Source organism: Neopelma chrysocephalum, unplaced genomic scaffold (assembly GCF_003984885.1).
Source record: "Neopelma chrysocephalum unplaced genomic scaffold, ASM398488v2 Primary Assembly neopelma1_96921, whole genome shotgun sequence".
Classification (NCBI taxonomy): domain Eukaryota; kingdom Metazoa; phylum Chordata; class Aves; order Passeriformes; family Pipridae; genus Neopelma; species Neopelma chrysocephalum.
This window is the reverse complement of record NW_020925564.1, coordinates 3,076,097-3,093,472: the sequence shown is the minus strand read 5'-3', so window position 1 is coordinate 3,093,472 and position 17,376 is coordinate 3,076,097. Positions and strand designations below refer to the sequence as shown.

General features: G+C 35.7%; 1 protein-coding gene across 50 annotated transcripts in view; it reads right to left on the bottom strand.

The window, feature by feature from the left end:
• The window catches only part of PTPRD (protein tyrosine phosphatase, receptor type D), a 436,352-nt gene that overhangs the window by 102,583 nt on the left and 316,393 nt on the right, over positions 1-17,376 (bottom strand). For 16 of the 50 annotated variants that reach the window (XM_027670585.1, XM_027670604.1, XM_027670589.1 and 13 more), the window contains 7 exons: positions 15,015-15,320; positions 13,789-13,982; positions 11,783-11,809; positions 9,613-9,730; positions 4,107-4,694; positions 3,577-3,677; positions 2,448-2,701 (listed from right to left, as the gene is read on the bottom strand). In XM_027670585.1, coding sequence (XP_027526386.1) covers positions 2,448-2,701; positions 3,577-3,677; positions 4,107-4,694; positions 9,613-9,730; positions 11,783-11,809; positions 13,789-13,982; positions 15,015-15,320 — 1,588 coding nt within the window. The remainder of the gene's footprint in view (positions 1-2,447; positions 2,702-3,576; positions 3,678-4,106; positions 4,695-9,612; positions 9,731-11,782; positions 11,810-13,788; positions 13,983-15,014; positions 15,321-17,376) is intronic. The other 34 variants (XM_027670632.1, XM_027670631.1, XM_027670590.1 and 31 more) reach the window with 7 other exon arrangements.

Below are 17,376 nucleotides of genomic sequence, written 5' to 3'. Positions count from 1 at the left end.
TTTGGATATTGTCTGATCTACTGAGTATTTTGAAGGCCAAAGTCTTCCACAAAACTCTTTTTTTACCTAAGAGTCTGGAAAGCTGGAAGAGATTCAGAGAAACATGAACTGTTCTTTACACAAAAAATTTGCTTTGGATTAGCCCAAAATACTAAAAGAAAAAAAATTAAGAAATTTCTCACTTGAGATGATGCCAGCAAAAGAGATATTTTACTAATCATAAGGTGAGCTCTGCACCAATTTCTATGATGCATCACCATCAAACACTGACAACTACTACCATTTTTTAATTACAAAGCCTTTTATAACATTACCCTCAATCCCATTAGTATTTACCTATAGTTCATTAGAGCAAACCATTACCTTTTTCACCTTCTGTGTAATTAGTATTATTGAAAAATTCTCAGTACTTCATCTTAAGCTAGAGACAATCCTAACCATATAATGTACCAATAGAGGAACAGTAAGTCTAAAAATGTCAACTTAACTACTATGGAAAACTGTTCTTCCCATACAACGATTATAGCAGAATAATCTTACTTATTCTAGCAAGCATCATGTCAGGTTTTTCTGTCAGTATGTAGCTGCTTTGTAATGCCTGATCCAAGAGTAAAATTAATCTTTTTTGTTTTGTTTTATTACTTCAAGCCTGATCAAATCTTCTAAGGAAATAGATATAGAAGGAGGAGATACATTATTTGCAAAATCGGCAGCTGAACCCCATAATGGACCTTGCTGATGTCACTTTGCCTCTTTAATTTTTTTACAGCACATAAAAAGAAGGGCATTGTCTCTGCTATCTTCAGCTACTGTTTGACTAGCTATCCTGTACTTTCTTCTGTCTGTGAATGTTTTGCCTCATAAATCTCTTTTGACTCATTCCATCTTCAGTCTTCCTTAGCTGCATTTGTTACTGACCGCATCTTACTCAATCTAATGATTATGACTACATTTTTCAGTTTTTCATCCTTTTAATGTCTCAAAGTCATTTATTTCTTGACCTTACCTGCCTCAAAACCCTCAGTCAGTAATGAAAAAGGAGGGTAGCTTTCTACAAAGCCATCAGTAAAAATCCACCAGGGACAGGACACATTGAATCCCCAACAATATTTAATGACTGGCTCATTTTCCTCCCCATTTCCTTTACATTACACATGGGAACCTTACAGACCAACAAGAATCACTATAAGCAGAGCAATAACACTTATTGATTGTATCACGCTTCATGTTTTCCTGGTAAATCTTTATGTCTAACCTTTCTAATCCCTGCTGACCATGTGCTGTCAGGTCTTTAGTCCTATTTCTGCTGTTTACATTTCCACAGCACCTGTTCCCCCCAAAAATCTAAGCAACCTCTAGGAAATTGCTAATTTTTTCAGCAAAATCTCTGGTTTTCTTTCTGATACCATTGGAGAGGACCTGGCATTTTTCTCTTGATAAAAAACTTCAGAATTAATTAATCTGAATTAATATAAGTGCAGCAACAATTCTTTAAAACTCCATATAATGGAGTCATTCTGGAATGACTGAGTCTGAATACTTCAAGTATCTACAACAGGGTACTCATTCATGGGTTATTCATTCTTTCTGAAAGGATATATTGCTCAATATAGCTTGTTTTCTGCATACCACATTTTGCACTCAGCGATAAAACACAAAAGTACTCTGAGAAAAATCTACATTCTCCATACAGGTCTTCCATACCTGGCTATGTGACAAACTTAGAGAATACTTCTCATTGGAAGTAACCTACAATGATTGCCTAGTCCACCTGACCACTTCAGGGCTGACCAAAAGTTAAAAAAAATTATTAAGGGCTTTGTCCAAATGCCTCTTAAATACTGACATGCCTGAGATATTAATCACCTCAGTAGGAAGCCTCTTCCGGTGTTTGAAAACCCTCTCAAGTAAAGAAATGCTTCCTAATGCCATCTGAATCTCCCCTGATATGCAGCTCTGAGGCTCATGTCCTATAAATGGATCCCAGAATCGATTAGCAGCTCTCGCTCCACTTTTCCTCCTCAGGAAGCAAGGAGATGAGCCCTCAGTCTTCTTTTCTACAAACTAGACAAGCCTTAAGTCAGTCCTTAGCAGCTCCTCACGGGACGTGGTATCCAGTCCTTCCACCTTTGTTTCCTTCTGCTGGATACACTCAAGAACCTTTACAACAGAATGTGGCATTTGCTCTTGATCATTTCATGCCATTGCTGATTGCCCAGTGCTCAATCTACCTATATCCCTCAGGAAGGCCTCTTGTCCCTTGAGACAATCAATAGCACCTCCAAGTTTACTGTCATCAAATATTACCCCAGCATTAGTTCAAATACTACTGCAGAGTACTGTACTCTCTGTAGCATTATGAAGAATAAAGCCTTGGTCCACCATGAAGAGTTAGAATAATCATTTTTCTGGAAATAAAAACAATGGTACTTAATTCATTCACTCACTTTATATTCTCATTTGAGGGTACTTCTGGAAGTTCCACAGTTATCATGCCATCTAAGTTGGTCTTTCCGATGAAGACTGGCTTGGTGCGAAGCACATCTGGTGCAGTTTTTGCTGTCACTCTGTGCTGAAGACCCCCAGCACTATTTCCTCTGTTTGTCAGCACAAATGAGTATGATGTCTCTGGCTTCAAGTTAGTGATCAGCTTTTGAGTAGCACGTCCATCAACCTCCATTTTCCCATCATCATAAAGGATCTAAGTTAATACACATTAAATTGAAGGTGGTTTTCATTACTAAGACAAGGCAAATGATGCTGTCACACTGAATTCAGGAATGGACCTAGCTATAAATTTAAAATGAAAGTTAAAAAAGGGCATTTTAGGTTCTAAAATAGCACTGAATTCACTACGGCAACTAAACTTCTCACTTTTGGGGAAAAAAAAAAGGAACTACATTAATCTAGAGCAATGTAAGCACTCCTAAAATCCAACTTCACTTTTTCAAAATAAGTAGCTCTGCTTGAACCCAGAATTTATAGCAAGGCATTCTTGTTATTCACAGTCCTTATTTAGAAAGGTTTTTGCAATTTAGTTCATAAAATACTGTTCTGCATTTGCCAGTGCCTGAGATGACACAGACATTAAGAATGACACAGATCAAATTCCAGGCAGACTGCATATTACACTAAGTCCCTCTATCTGGCTAATGCTATGGTTAGTGGAATAAAAGAGTTGTAAAACAAAAATGTGGTGTTGTAAATGTGAAGAGGGAAAAACCAAAATGGTATTCAATTGCAGTCAATACAGACTAAAAAAAAAAAGGAAGAAAATTATTATTTTCTTTCACTGTTTTCTTTAAAATATTTTACCAATGAACTACAAATTAGCAAGGTGTTCTTATCATGCATATTAACCAGTATGAGCCTGACTTGGAAACAGTGCCACAATAGCGGAAAAGTCATGTTGGCGTATGACTAAATTTAACAGTAGCACTGTTGATTAGTATGCAATCTTAAACAGAGCCAAATTGACACCAAGAAAAATCTCCATGTTCAGTAAGCTACTTAATCAGGTGAAAGACATTCTCTAGTTTCTGTTATTTTCTCTTGTACAAATGGAAAGTAACTTACTTTGAAAGGCAAGGCTGAATTGTAGTTTTCTGGAATTTCCCAGGACAGCAAAACAGAAGTCTTCATTACTGCTTTAACATGAAAATTTTTTGCAAACACTGCTGGAAAGAAAGAAACAATGTATATAAACAACATCTTGGTGCTTAGATCTTGCCATATTTCCACAGCTACTTGGGACTATTAGCTTTCCATTTAGGTCAAAAACAAACAAGGATTCAATTCTCCTACCTGTCTGTTCATATTTAAAGATCATATTTAAACTCACTCTCACTCTTATCTAGTGACAACCCAATACGCACATTTTCCTTACCTGAAAAAATTGTGGAGATGTTAGCCAGAACTTTCTTGGCAAGGGACAATTGAATTCTAAGGCATCCAAAACATATTAAGATTTACATACTTTACCTTTTGTGTTTGATGAACCTATTTTTATGAATGGGCTGGTCAGTTTTATTTATACCTTCAAAACCACTGATATCCAAAGACCGATACTCCTTTAAAGGTCAACGCCATAAGCAGACAAATCCTACCTTGATCCACGGGTAGTGTCCTGAACTGGACACTTGGACTATATGGACCAGGCCCTTTGCTTGTGTGGGCACGTACTTTTACATCATATGTGGTATCTGGTTTTAAGCCAGAAAGTGTCATAGTGGTATCAGCAGGAACAACAGGGAGTTCAACTGGCTGGTAAGCAACATTGATATCTCTGTACAAGATGGTATATTTGGTGATAATGCCATTTCTCTCTGCCAAGAGCGGCATCTGCCAAGTTAATTGAACTGATGTAGAAGTAGAGCTTTCCGAGTGGAGATTTTGGGGAAATCCACTGGGTACCTCTTCAGGAACAGAAATCTCTTTAACCATCTCCTCCCCAAAGCCCACTTTATTTCTAGCTGACAGCCTGAAGACATAAGAAGCTCCTTTGTGAATGTCTGTGGCCGTGAAGTGATCTTCCTTCTCCGAGAACTCCATGGTTGTAAATGTATCCACATCTTTGCGACCAAACTTCAGGCGATAACCCTGCAGCGGGCCAAAAGTTTCCACAGGAGGATGCCACTGAATTAGAGCCGTATTCATCTGTGTGTGGCTAATCACAAGCCGAGGTTTGCCTGGAACTGTAGCACAATGTTATTTAAAGATGATAAACAGAAACAAAATTTCATGTACAATTCTTGAGGCTAGTTTTAGCAGGAATAGGGATACATTTTCTCTTTCCTCACTCTTAGCTCCACTGTCTTATGGAAGAAATAATGTCTGCCTCCCACACTATTAAGTCATACAGTATAATGAACTGCAACAGTAGAGACATTTACTGCTTTTTTGTCTTCTTCCCTTACCATTATTTCTAATACAGTGAACATTCAGAGACAGAGGACCTAGGAACACAAATCAAGAAAAGTAAAACTTCAAGCAGACTTCTTATGAGTGGTTCTGTCTCAGTTACAAATCCTTTCTTGAAAAAAAACCCCTTGTCATAAGTTTTCATTAGTTTAATCCAAGGCACTTCCTGTAAATAGGGAAATAATGAATTATAATAATAGTAGTAATAATAATAATGAAGAAATTAAAGGTTTCTAGATATATCTAACATAATTTTTAATATTGATAGTTAAAATGTGGTAGAAGGGAAGTCAGAACAACCTTCTTCTCAAGATTCATTACTACATATGATAGAACCCTATAGTTCTACTTTCCATACAAAAATCACCTCCAGCATAGGCTGTTTCAGCTTGAAGAAGTAGCACAGTTTGACATTTAATTTTTTTATTGTCCTGGTTTATCATGTATGGTTTATTTTCCAGCATGGTCTTGGTGCACATGAACTGGATTTCTTCTGAAGAAGACTAAATTGGTAGCTCTTCTTAACCTGCACACCAAATACACCCACAGTCTTAATCGGGACCCATTGGTCCAAACTGCTGATTTATCTTTCAGAGAAGTTCAGACTGCAAGTGTGGCAAGGACATTCAGTCTAGAGGATTGAGTTAGTCCTAACAGAGGCAGAAATCCCATTACACAGCTTATACAGTGTATATTTTTGGAGTCTCAACATCAATTGCTCTCATTTACTGTTCCTATTTAATTGAGTAATTAATTTTAATTTATTCATATCCATTTATATACAATTCATTTATATTTTCATTAATATTTCTATTTCAACATGGTCTGTTTCTATTACAACAACTTGTTTGAAACACACCCATAACTATTTAGAAATCTGGTACTCATTGTGTACCAATGCCTGACAGGTCAAGAGACTAGAATAACTTTGGGAGTAGTAGGACACTGATAACATAAGTCTTCAATGAAGACTAATTAGCTTCATCCGCATTTGAAGCCTTCCCACATGAATGTAACTGCTGCACTGTGAGCCCTGGTTCCTGTATTTAAACACTTCAATAGATTTTATTACCCATCTTCAGTTCTCAGGCACCCAGCAAATCAGATTGTTATTGTCAGAACTTCTGACTACCACCCCATAATGAATTAGGAATAAGGCTGGAAGAATGGCATGCCTTGAAGAAAATTCTGCATTCAGTAAGCTCCTTTCTCATTACATCTGTCATAAATCATGACATTGCTTCTAATTTCATAAGAAGTATAGATAGGTTTTATATAAATTTTCCAAATAACCTTAATTTTAAATCTCTAGTTCATTTGGCGGCATTATTCCCAGGAATCTTGTGAATTTTTTTGCACACTTTCTGGTGTGTAAAGAATATCTATCTGATTAGTTCTGAATTTTCCTCATTGATAATTACAAGCCTTTATGGAACAAATAAAAGGCTGTGAAGGTCTTTTGCAGGCCATATTTTTCACTGCATTATAGCTATTATTGACACTAATGTAGCACAGGAAAGAACAGAAGAGTTCACACAAAAAGAATAAAAACTCCTTCCACCTTCTAGAGGAGAGACTGCTTGAAGGTATTACTAAATTATTTTTGTGATAAATTGCCTTTTTTTCTTGTGGCAGGTGTCATAATTAGAACTGCTTTTTAACCTTTGCAGTAACTACAGAGAAAGCAAAAAATTAGTACTTGCTCTTGATCAGAATGAGGAACTAATAAATCTTACTTATCCAATAAAATACCATATGACTAAAATGGTAAATAATAATAGTCACTTTTTTTTTTTTAACCATAGAGCCTATCTGATGTTGCAAAGTGAAAAATTTCTTTTTATTTCCAGACAGCTTTCAGTTGACATTTACTTTTAGTGTGATCACTTGTGAATATTACAGTCTTTTATGATGAATAGCAGGATTCTGTGCAGTCCTATATATGTTTGTGTAGTGAAATAGATCTATCTAGAAACTTCAGATAATAGCCTGAATTTTCCATGAGCCTAAGAGAAACTGTCCATAAAAAAAATAATTCTCTGATCTAGTGAAATCCTCTTCCAATACTACCCAGCAAGACATCCCACGCATACCCCTCTGCCACAGACATTACCGTTGCAATGGCATGCCATTGCTAGTAGCAGCTCATACAAGCTGCCTTTGCCAAATTACCTGAAGTAATTTGTTTCTGTTAGCTGCTATAAAGTACACCACTGCCTCAACATAAATTTTCTCCTTTTATTTGAAATCCGTATTTCAAGACTGCTGTACAGCATGACAGCAAATACCAAATAATGGACAAACTATTGTACTTAGATTCTTCAACTACTGTGACACAGAAATTAAAGGTCTGATTAAAAACTTCATAAAAATTGTATGATATCCTTGCCTAGGAAGTCTTCATTTTTATCAAGGTCTTATTAATCACATTTTTTTAACTTTTCCCCCAAGTAATTTAAAATTTTGAAGTACTTTGATTTAGAAATGTTCAGTAACATTTTTTCTTCCATCTGATTTCAATAACAAGGAAAGGAAGTTGAATATAAGACAAAACACACACTTGGAAGCATTCAGTGACTTTACCAATAACTGAGTTACTGTACTGTAGGTTTACTTATATTTCCTGAATTTTTCCTGTCTAAAAATGTAAATTAAGCTTTTATATCACTAATTGGACACAGCTAAGTAGTTACTTATTATCTGAATAGCCTACAGATCACAAGCTTCTCCAGTAAATGTTTAGACATCTATTCTCTTTTCATATCTCCTATGGATATAATCTCAGTCATTCTAATACATCTGACTTCAAACTTTAAAAGTTAGACTAGAGAGTCAGACCATGTGTGTGCTTTATTGTTGTATTTGAATAGCCCCTTTTTAGAAAAAAAAAGAAATCAAATGCAAACTCAAAGAGAATAGGAGGACCTACAATCACTTGGTATTAATGTATCATTCCTTCACTTGTGTGAAGTATTCTCATAGAAAGACAGTGAGCAAGAAACTCTTGGTACTAACTATATTTAATGTCTTCTTTTTCAAAAATCTGCATATGAATTTTTCTTACAAAAAGAGCTCAACCACAGCAAGCTGTACCACCCAGTGAATAGATGTCCATACAATCTGGCATACACAAAGCAGCAAAACGGTATCTAGCTGTTATCCTACATACAAAAAACAAACATCACTTTTCCAAAGGGTTAAGCAAACAGCCAGCCAGAACAGTGTAATATGTATTACATTTATAGACATGCCTCTGATTCTCTACTGCTCTTCAGTCACTAAGGTTTATATGGGATATGGGATTTGTTCCATCTTTTTAAAGTAGAAGCATCAGAGATCTTGGAAGAGTGAAACATGAATAGTCAATAAGGATTAAATGCAGTGAAGCAAGCATGTTTGCATACCCTATGTTTATGTCTAGAAACTAATCAAATTATAATTTATATAATTGTGTTTATTTAAATTGGGAACCAAACCTAAAAAAGAATAATGGATTAAGTGCCTTTTTCTTAAATCAAGTTCAAATGCAAGTAAGAAGTATATATCATTTTTTTTACCCAGACTATGAGAATCCAGGAAAGATAAGAAATTAGAGGGTAAGTTTCAGCATTAGCCAAGAGCAATGACTACAAGGTATTCTAAAATCTGAAATGAAACCATATTATATATCTAGCCACCAGGACCGAGATTTTTCCAAGGAAGCTAATGAGACAAGGATATACATGTTTTTCATATGTAGAACAAGACGTGTTCTACATTCAGTGATGGTTTTAAAAATGGAGTCAGTCACTATAAATACAAATACATATGCCTTTTGGACTTTATCTATTAGCATAAACAATACCTTGTTATTAAGAGAGCTTGTAATGGAGCTACACGTGATTGTCATGGAATATCCTTAATGGCTGCACTACAAATCCCTTAATATGAATATTACCTACATATCTAAAATCTTCATACCTACAGACTGGAACAATTGTAGGTGAACACCACACTAAAACTGTGGTGGCATCAATTGGTTAAGCGGTGCCACAGAGAAGAATTTAACTTTAAGTTAAAAAAAATAACATTGCTCCTCATCTAAAAGCAATTTGGTTCATCCCATCAGTGCTAACTGCTGACCTGGTTATGCAGTCAGATATCCACCATCTAATACCACTTGTGATCGAATGCAGACTGAACACAGTGGTATGGTGTATTTTGCCTCAGTTTGTGCCTTAAATTACCCATCAATCAATATGGGTTTCAGGGTTTTACAGGATCAACTTTCATCTTGTTTTCCAGTTCTCTGCTTTAATAATCACATTCTTCTGTGATAAGTTGTGACTGTCATGGAGATAGGTTCTTTCAATGTTTTCACTGACAGTCAGCAGCATTGCTGCTCTCATGAAGATCAGGAAATCCCTTCACAAATTTTTCAAATATCCTTCTCAGCTCTGAATTTCTATTTTTTCCTCTCCAAGAAGACACCAATCATAATGGAAGAGTTACTAAAAACTATAAAGTGGTCTCATCTTGAATTGAGAGGGATAAAGGGGGACACTGGTTCTGTTTTTATCTAAATAAATGAAGGGCCAAATCCTGAAACAGAAAATGCTATGTCCTAGAAACACTTTTGACACAACAGGAGCAAAACACCAGCAAAGAAATTCAAAGGATTCACTTAGAGATTAATGTGTGTATAAATATTACCTGCACCAGTAGTAGATACGAGTTTGGGCTTGCTGCGTGCTCCATCACCTTTTGTTGTATAGGCTGTCACAGTGAAAGAGTATGTAGTTTCAGGCTGAAGCCCAGAAATTATCATTTCCTAAGATGAAACAGAACAAGAAAAATTAATTAAAAACAGATTGTTTGCCAAGAGAGTATGGAATCCTTCAGAAACCCCCTTTATATTACACACAGCATGTATATATTTGAGCTACTGGCAGTCATAGCAAGCATTTGCTGTTCTGTGTGAAATACTTCATAATGCAAAACATGTCACTCACTTAAGCGATAAAAGACAGCACACATCCAAACAATATGCCTCAGGTAGTTTAAAGAAGAAGGCCAAAGGCTTAGTGGTGTGAACAGTGAATAAAGTTTTCTGAAATATCTTGCATAAGCAATACTACTGACATTGTGAAATGCATGCATATGTAGATATGAGAAACTCAGTTTCACTTAGTCATTCACAGGATATCACTGATATAGTTCTAAAATGCCTAGTAAGAAAAGTGTTGCATTTATATAGATACTCTGTTAGTAATGATGGTTTAGCTGAACAAGGAAGCCTTATTACTGTCATTGCACCCTGTGTCACCGGTTGGACTATGCCTCTAAATATCTCAAAGGACTTCAGAAAAAACTCCCTCTTCAGCTCTAAAAGAACTAAAAAACTAAAAGAACTAAAAACTAAAAGCATTAAAAATTTGGTCAGAGGATACATCTGATGGCCCTCAAACAAACAACAGCAGCTATAATAGAAGTAGCTCTTCTCCTAGTAAAAATGAACAGCAACAAGATCAAAAAGCAAGTATCACAGCAAGTATCCTTTTTACACGTGTGCACGCACACACATATATGCACACAGAAGATGGTAAAGGGTGAACCACCAGGAATGCACTAAACTTATATCATGCTATAATGGCAATAAGAGGACTAAGTCTTGACATGCATTATACAAAAAAATTTTATATGCAAATATAAAGGGACAGTATTTGAAGACAGCTGACGGGCTTTAAGTTCCCAACTTCTAGCCTGTAAGCACTGGACTATTCCTTTGCATTTCCAGATGTCTGAATGAATTTACACTAAATTTCAATGCTGCCAGAGGGATGGTGCATTTGTGCACCTAGAATAAATAGCAAACATGCAATCACACACCCCTCAGATGCAATAGCTATGAAAAGTTAATATAAAAATTATGGGTTAGACTATTCCTAGTATATGAATTTCTCAAGACAGTGGGTATGAGCTTATTAAAGATGTGATTAGAATTCAACATCGTATTTACAATGAGTTATTAGCAATATAGAATAAACAAGGCAGTGATTAGAATGAATGGGTAAAGTAGCTCCAACAAAAAATTACTACCAAAAAATCTCCTACTCTATCTCAGAATTGAATTGACCCTTAAGACCAAACTCAGTAAGACGGACTTCACATCTTTCATAAGGAAATTGCCCCTAATATTAACAGAATTAAACTAAAAGGCATAAAAAACCCCAAAACCACAAAACCAAAGCAGTGATGAAGATAATAGCCTCACCTAAAGAACCAGTTCTTCATGGTGTAAGAGATATGACTGCATGTTTAAAAGTGTGACTTGGATACAGTAAACCTTATTACTCAAGCATAAACAGAGCATGGCATGTGGCTTTTCTGATAGTATACATTTATTTTACCCAAAAGAAAGCACAACTGACTTCAAATTTCAGTTACACAGAAAAACTGTTAACCTTAAAATGAATACAGAAAAATACAAGGATTGGTATGCAACTCTGAACCACTTTTGTTTTATTTTTCTAACACCTTACAAACAAGAAATTGTGAGGCAAACTTAGTGACAGCCATCAAAAAGATGAAAACACAAACCAGCGCTGTACATTTTGGCATCATGCTAAACCTCAGAATAAGTAAGCAACAGTAACCATCTCTCTCTGGGAAAAGAAAAAAAATAAACCAAAAAAGTGTCATAAAAGAAAACCTTTGAAGTTAGGAGCATGCATTTGTGCAAGTGACAAAAAGACCAAAACCAAACACAAAAATACCCCAAAAAAGCCCAAAAAATTACAACGATGCTACAAGCAAACAAGTAATAAAATAAAATCCCAAACCAAACCCACAATGTTTTTCTGCCCAGTCAAAAACTACTTACATGTTCAGTAGTATCATCATATTCCCACTGATTTAGAGTAAAGGAAGTTGAAGGGAAAAACAAAAGAAATAAGGAGATTTGTAGCCTGGTTGAGACAAAGTTTTCTTCTTAATAGTAAAATAAATATGAAAGATGTCTCAAAAAATCGTTTACAGTTTGAATTAATTGTGTAGAATTACATGGAATTTGGTTAATCAAATGAGGCTGGACATTTTTAATTCTGTTTCTGCTTTCCCTAAAAATCAGCTACTTCTCTTTCCTTGACAAATGAAAGAAGTAATGAATCCTTTTGTACCACATAGTATTATTTTATAATAGTTTGTATTAAAAGTTACCAAGGCAGAATTAAAGGTTACCTTCGATTAGTTAACCAAGTTACCAGGCTATTTGCTTCAGTTTACTAAATTAATGCAACTCATTATTTAAATTACTAGTAGGATTTTTAAGTCCTGAAACCTAATCACACTCCAGGTGTAATTAGGATATTTTATCTTCAAGGATATTTTAACCTCAAGGTCTTCACGCCTGCACAAGCCCTGATGACATGCATCACGCAAGTATGATAGGCAGGAAGGAGTGGTAGGAAGAGAAGGTAGTTGACTGTCCAGCACGGAACAATGGCAAATAGGCAGGTCAAAGCCAAACTTGACAAAAGAAGAAACACAACTTTTGCCTTTATAATATTTGGGCTCAAATATCTCACCTAGTCTCCAGTTACTAACTTGCTAGTGTTTAAAACTGTTTAAACTCAGACAGGATGCAAGTAAAAATTTGTGCAAGGAAGGGGAGAACCAAAGCACACTAACACTAGCATGTCCTTTTCCTTCGCCTCTCCCTTTTTCCTTTCCCTTCCCACTTCCCGAACCACTTTCAACTTTCTCTCCACTGAATTTAAGCTGTAAGAACACCGTGTTTTGCAAAATAATTAAATAAGTACTGGCAGGTAAAACTGCAACAAAGACATCCAGACACAGAGACAGTATTTTGAGAATAGGATCATCAGTAAAATGCAGGTGTAGGACACCTATTCTCAAAAAAAATCTTTGCAGAACTGAAATTTAGAACTAAGACTGGGAGAAAAAAAAAAAGCAAAACCCCCATATATTTACTCACATAAAATATTTAAGAAGCAGATTTAACTCTTTAATTTAGGTTGATAATTTCATTTTCAGTCAATCCAGTCATAAACCATTGTCTAGGAGTGAGAGGTGTGTACTTGATAACAGTTTCGGTGTAGGATGACTCCTCCAGTACCAGAAGCTTTGAGAATCTTAAGTTTTACAGAATACTTGCATCACTCAGTAAAATCCTAGTTTGAGAAGCTTTTTAAGCTTGATGTTTTCATCACCTCATAATCTCATCATCTCATAATTTCTAAAACACGGAAAATTCTGCAATATAAATAACCGCATGCCTATTTCAACTAAACTCCTAATTTTATTACAGTTATGATATGAATAACAAAACGTATAAATCCCTCAGTGGTTTTCTACAGTTGCATTAAGAAAATTCATTTCTTGTGAAATGTGTGGTGAGGTGCATACAAGCTAATCACAGAAACACTGTAATAATGGGCTAACACAGGCTTCTACTGATTTTAGGCTCCCTACTGAAACAATGCAATAGCAGATAGGGGGAACAGGCCGTGCACAATTTGCTACACTGAATGTGACCTGGGTCAGACCACCCTGATGCTTTAAAACTTCAGAGAATAGGTATAGAGTGTCCATCAGTCTCTAGGTTTAGGGAAACCAGAAGAATGACACATCTTAGCATTTAGTTGTAGACCAATAGAGAAAAAGGTATCTGGGTTAGGCCCCAGAACCTTTAAATGTAAGTGTTCTAAAAAACGTTTTTAAAATAGAGACAAAAAATGTTAGCTGGTAGGCTGATAAATAGAAAGGAAAAAACCACACACAAACAACAAAAGGCAGTTCTGGATAGCTCTCTGGTACATTAAATGTCTTCACTGTGACCTAGAAAAGAACATAAAGGGCTCGAATTACCTGTGCATCAGCCAGCATGATGTCCTTCAGCATGGGTTGACCCTTTGGCTCTCCATTTTCCATCCTTACGTAGTGGACCTGGTATCCTCGGATCTGACCATGCTGCTTATTGGGCACAGGCGAGCGCCATGACACTTTAACAGCAGTAGAGTTGACAGCCTCTACCTCGACTTTGCGAGGAGGACCACTAGGAACTGGAACAACATCATTGGACAGAAGAGAATTACAGGCACCTCTCCCACCCATGGCTTTTTCTTTTTCTTAAAAAAGGGCAGACTCACTATGTTTTCTTTGAAGAATACAAATCATTCAACAAATGAAACTGCTCAACCAATCTGCTCTACCTTTCAGTGAAAAGATCAAAAAACATGACTGATGCAAAAAATGGAAGAAAAAGGAGTATTAGAGAAATAGAAAAACATGTAAAAATGTACAAAAGCCAAGGAAGATGCTTTGAGATTCAAAGCATTATAGTACAAAGAGATATTTTAATCATTGAAATAATAATACTACAATAATAGCAACAAAACCACAAAAGATTTCAAAAAAAGTTTCTCTTGTTTTTGTTCGCCAAGTTCTATGTTTTGTTTTGTTTTGATTTTTTTCCTCAGTAGTATATAAAAAGGAGACTGATAACAAGGCCGTCTTCTGTCACTTTCAAGAATGGAAGAAAAGAAAATGTGTGGAGCATCAGTTTTCCAGATCAAAAAACAAAACTAAAAAAAAAATCCAACCCCAAAAAAAAAAAAAAAGAAAAAACCAACCCCCCCAAAAAAGCAAATCAAAAAGCACAGTATGGAAGAAGAAAGCAGTTAAAAAAAAAAACAAAACAACAAAACCCCAAAAAAACAAAACCTGAAAAAAAGTTTACAGACATAAGTGTTTAAAAATAACAATGATGGTAAAATCAAGGAAAAGGCAGAAAGTTTTTTTCTGAGAATTATTTTTATGTTCAAGGAGGAGCAAGAAGGATGTATGTGCAAAAAGGAGCAGCAAATTCATGTCACTCAAAAAACAGTGCTTTCTGATAAAAAATTACAAAAATATCAAATATAAAAATGGTGTAGAAAGGACAAGTCTTTGATTAAAAAGCTCAAAGGGCGATAATATCTGATTATATTTGGTAAAAAGAGAGGAGCAGAAAAAAATTACTGTTTAGCCTATACAAAAGACAGCAGATCGACAGAGTCATAGAGGTGCAAACTGATGTAGTGGAGGCAACATACCATCTTCATCTGTCCGAATCAATACTGCTAAGCTCTCTGGGCCAGGTCCAACATCAGTGTGAGCAGTCACAGATATCCGGTACTCAGTCCATTTTTCCAGCTGTTCCAAAAGGTATTGGGTACTGTCCGAGGAAATTCCCAAAATTTCATGGGGCTTGACATCTTCTCCATCAATCCCAATGTACTTGATGGAGTATTCAGTGATAATGCCGTTCTGTTTTTCCACCGGTGGAGGTTTCCAACTTACCAAAATGCTAGTGGAGCTGGGGCTTGTGCAACTAATGTCTTGAGGAGGAGCTGATGGCTCTAATTTCAGTAGTGGGTTAAAGGAGGATTTGAGTGGAAGGATAGGAGTGATTGAAAAAAATGAACAAAAGAAAAAATAAAAATAAATAAAGGACACCCAAATGAAAATAATAAAGAAACAAAAGAAAAAGTAGAAACTTAAAAAAGCAAAACGTCAGATAATCATATGCACCTTGGCTTATTAACATGAGGAAACTGAAAATGAAGAGACCAACTCAACGGTGAAAAAGGGTGTGGGGGAAATATATGAAAATGAAGCCTCAAAATAATATTACCTACCTGTAATTAAAATTCTTCTTGAAATAAACAAAAACGTAACACTTTTATGACTACTGATCTATCCTTATAATCATTGCAATTAGTGCAAGCTGTAATATTTTAAATGACACATGACACGTATTTACTTACAAATTTGACATATCCCCTTCAAGTGGCTTTACTTTCCTTGAGAAAAAAAATCTTTTTTAACAGAACTCCTAAAAACTTGCAGTAATTGCTGGAAATTGCTCCACAGATTGCCATTTTTGCAGCCTTTCCACTCTCCTAAACAAATTATTTTTTTTTTTTAAATAACAGAGTCTGCCTGACACGAGTCAACCATAAATTACATTTAAATAGAAAGCATTTAATGAAGCATTTATTGCACCCAACATAATAGGAGCATGCAGTCCATAGAAGATGAAGAAAGTTTTAGTCAAAGATTTACCTACCAGGAAAAAGTGACAGGCTTGTTGATTCTGACTGTAACTTGTACTTACCCTAGATCAGCAGTCAGTTTTATTTTTTTAACTCCTCTTGGAGACACCTTTGCTAGCAAACAGTTAATCCTACCAGTAATGTAAATTACTTCTACAGAAAAAAAAAATCTACCCCAAACAATGCATCAAGAAAGCAAGTATAGCAGTATTCGTTTTACAAAGAGAGTTTACAAGATCAGCACATCAGAATGGCGGGAGTTTCTGACTTTGTTTCATCTCTTGTCACCAGCACCAATCTTCCAGAGCAGAAGTGCTCATCTTTACTGACTTATTTTTTTTGAAGGAATATGTTAGCATATTTACCATTTCCAAGCTCCAGGACATTTAAGCATGTATGTTATTTCACTGCTTTCAGTGAGGCAAATCAAGTACTGAAAGTTAGGTATGCATTTATGGGCTTCAATGCACTTTGACTTAGCAAAATCTATGCTCACTAACAGATCATTCAGAGCACAAAAAAAAATGACCCATAGCTCAAATTCACTTGCAGAAGTAGCAGATGCAGATTCCTTTCCTATTTCTGCCTTCTCTCTTGTAAGGAAAACATAAATTTTATTGTGTTAGACCTTTATTTCCCCCTGTCTCCCCCCTCCCTCCAATTTTCTTCCCATTTTTTAAGGGAAAAAAAGAAACAAATGGATATTTATATTTATACTAGGCACATGAAACAAAATTAAAACAACAGACAAGGCCTAGGACCTGCTGTGACCTCCTGCATTTACACATGTAGCTTTCAGTTCCCTACAGCTCTTTCCACAGGGATCAATGGCTTCTTACTCAGTATGGTACACTGCTCTTCTGAAGGGAAAGTAGGAGGGAATGTACCAGTATTTCAACTACCTAGAGGAGGTGGATGGGGGAACAGATTTATCACATTTGGGATTGTTTTTATATACACTAATTCAGCAATCAAGTACTCAAAACATGCGAATCCCCTTCTACCATTATCTTGTGCAGGAAGTAAAATACTTGTAAAATGTCCCTTAAGGGTCTGACAAAAAAGAAATAAATCCCTGCAGCATCTTCCTCTGATACCAAGATGAAAGGCAATAGCATATTCTGGTGAATATTGCTAATAAACTCATAGAAGTTTATTAATTTTTAATTCATTATACTCTGAAAATGCAAATATATGGCACTTATGTAAGCAAGGATAATTTGAAGGCTACTTGTGTAACCAGTTTTATTAATGTATATACTTTTTTCTTAAAATAAACTTTTTTTGCAAACAAAAGGTTGTAATATTTTCACCAAATAACTTGGGTCTGACCACTGAATTCAATTGCATCTCCCTACTA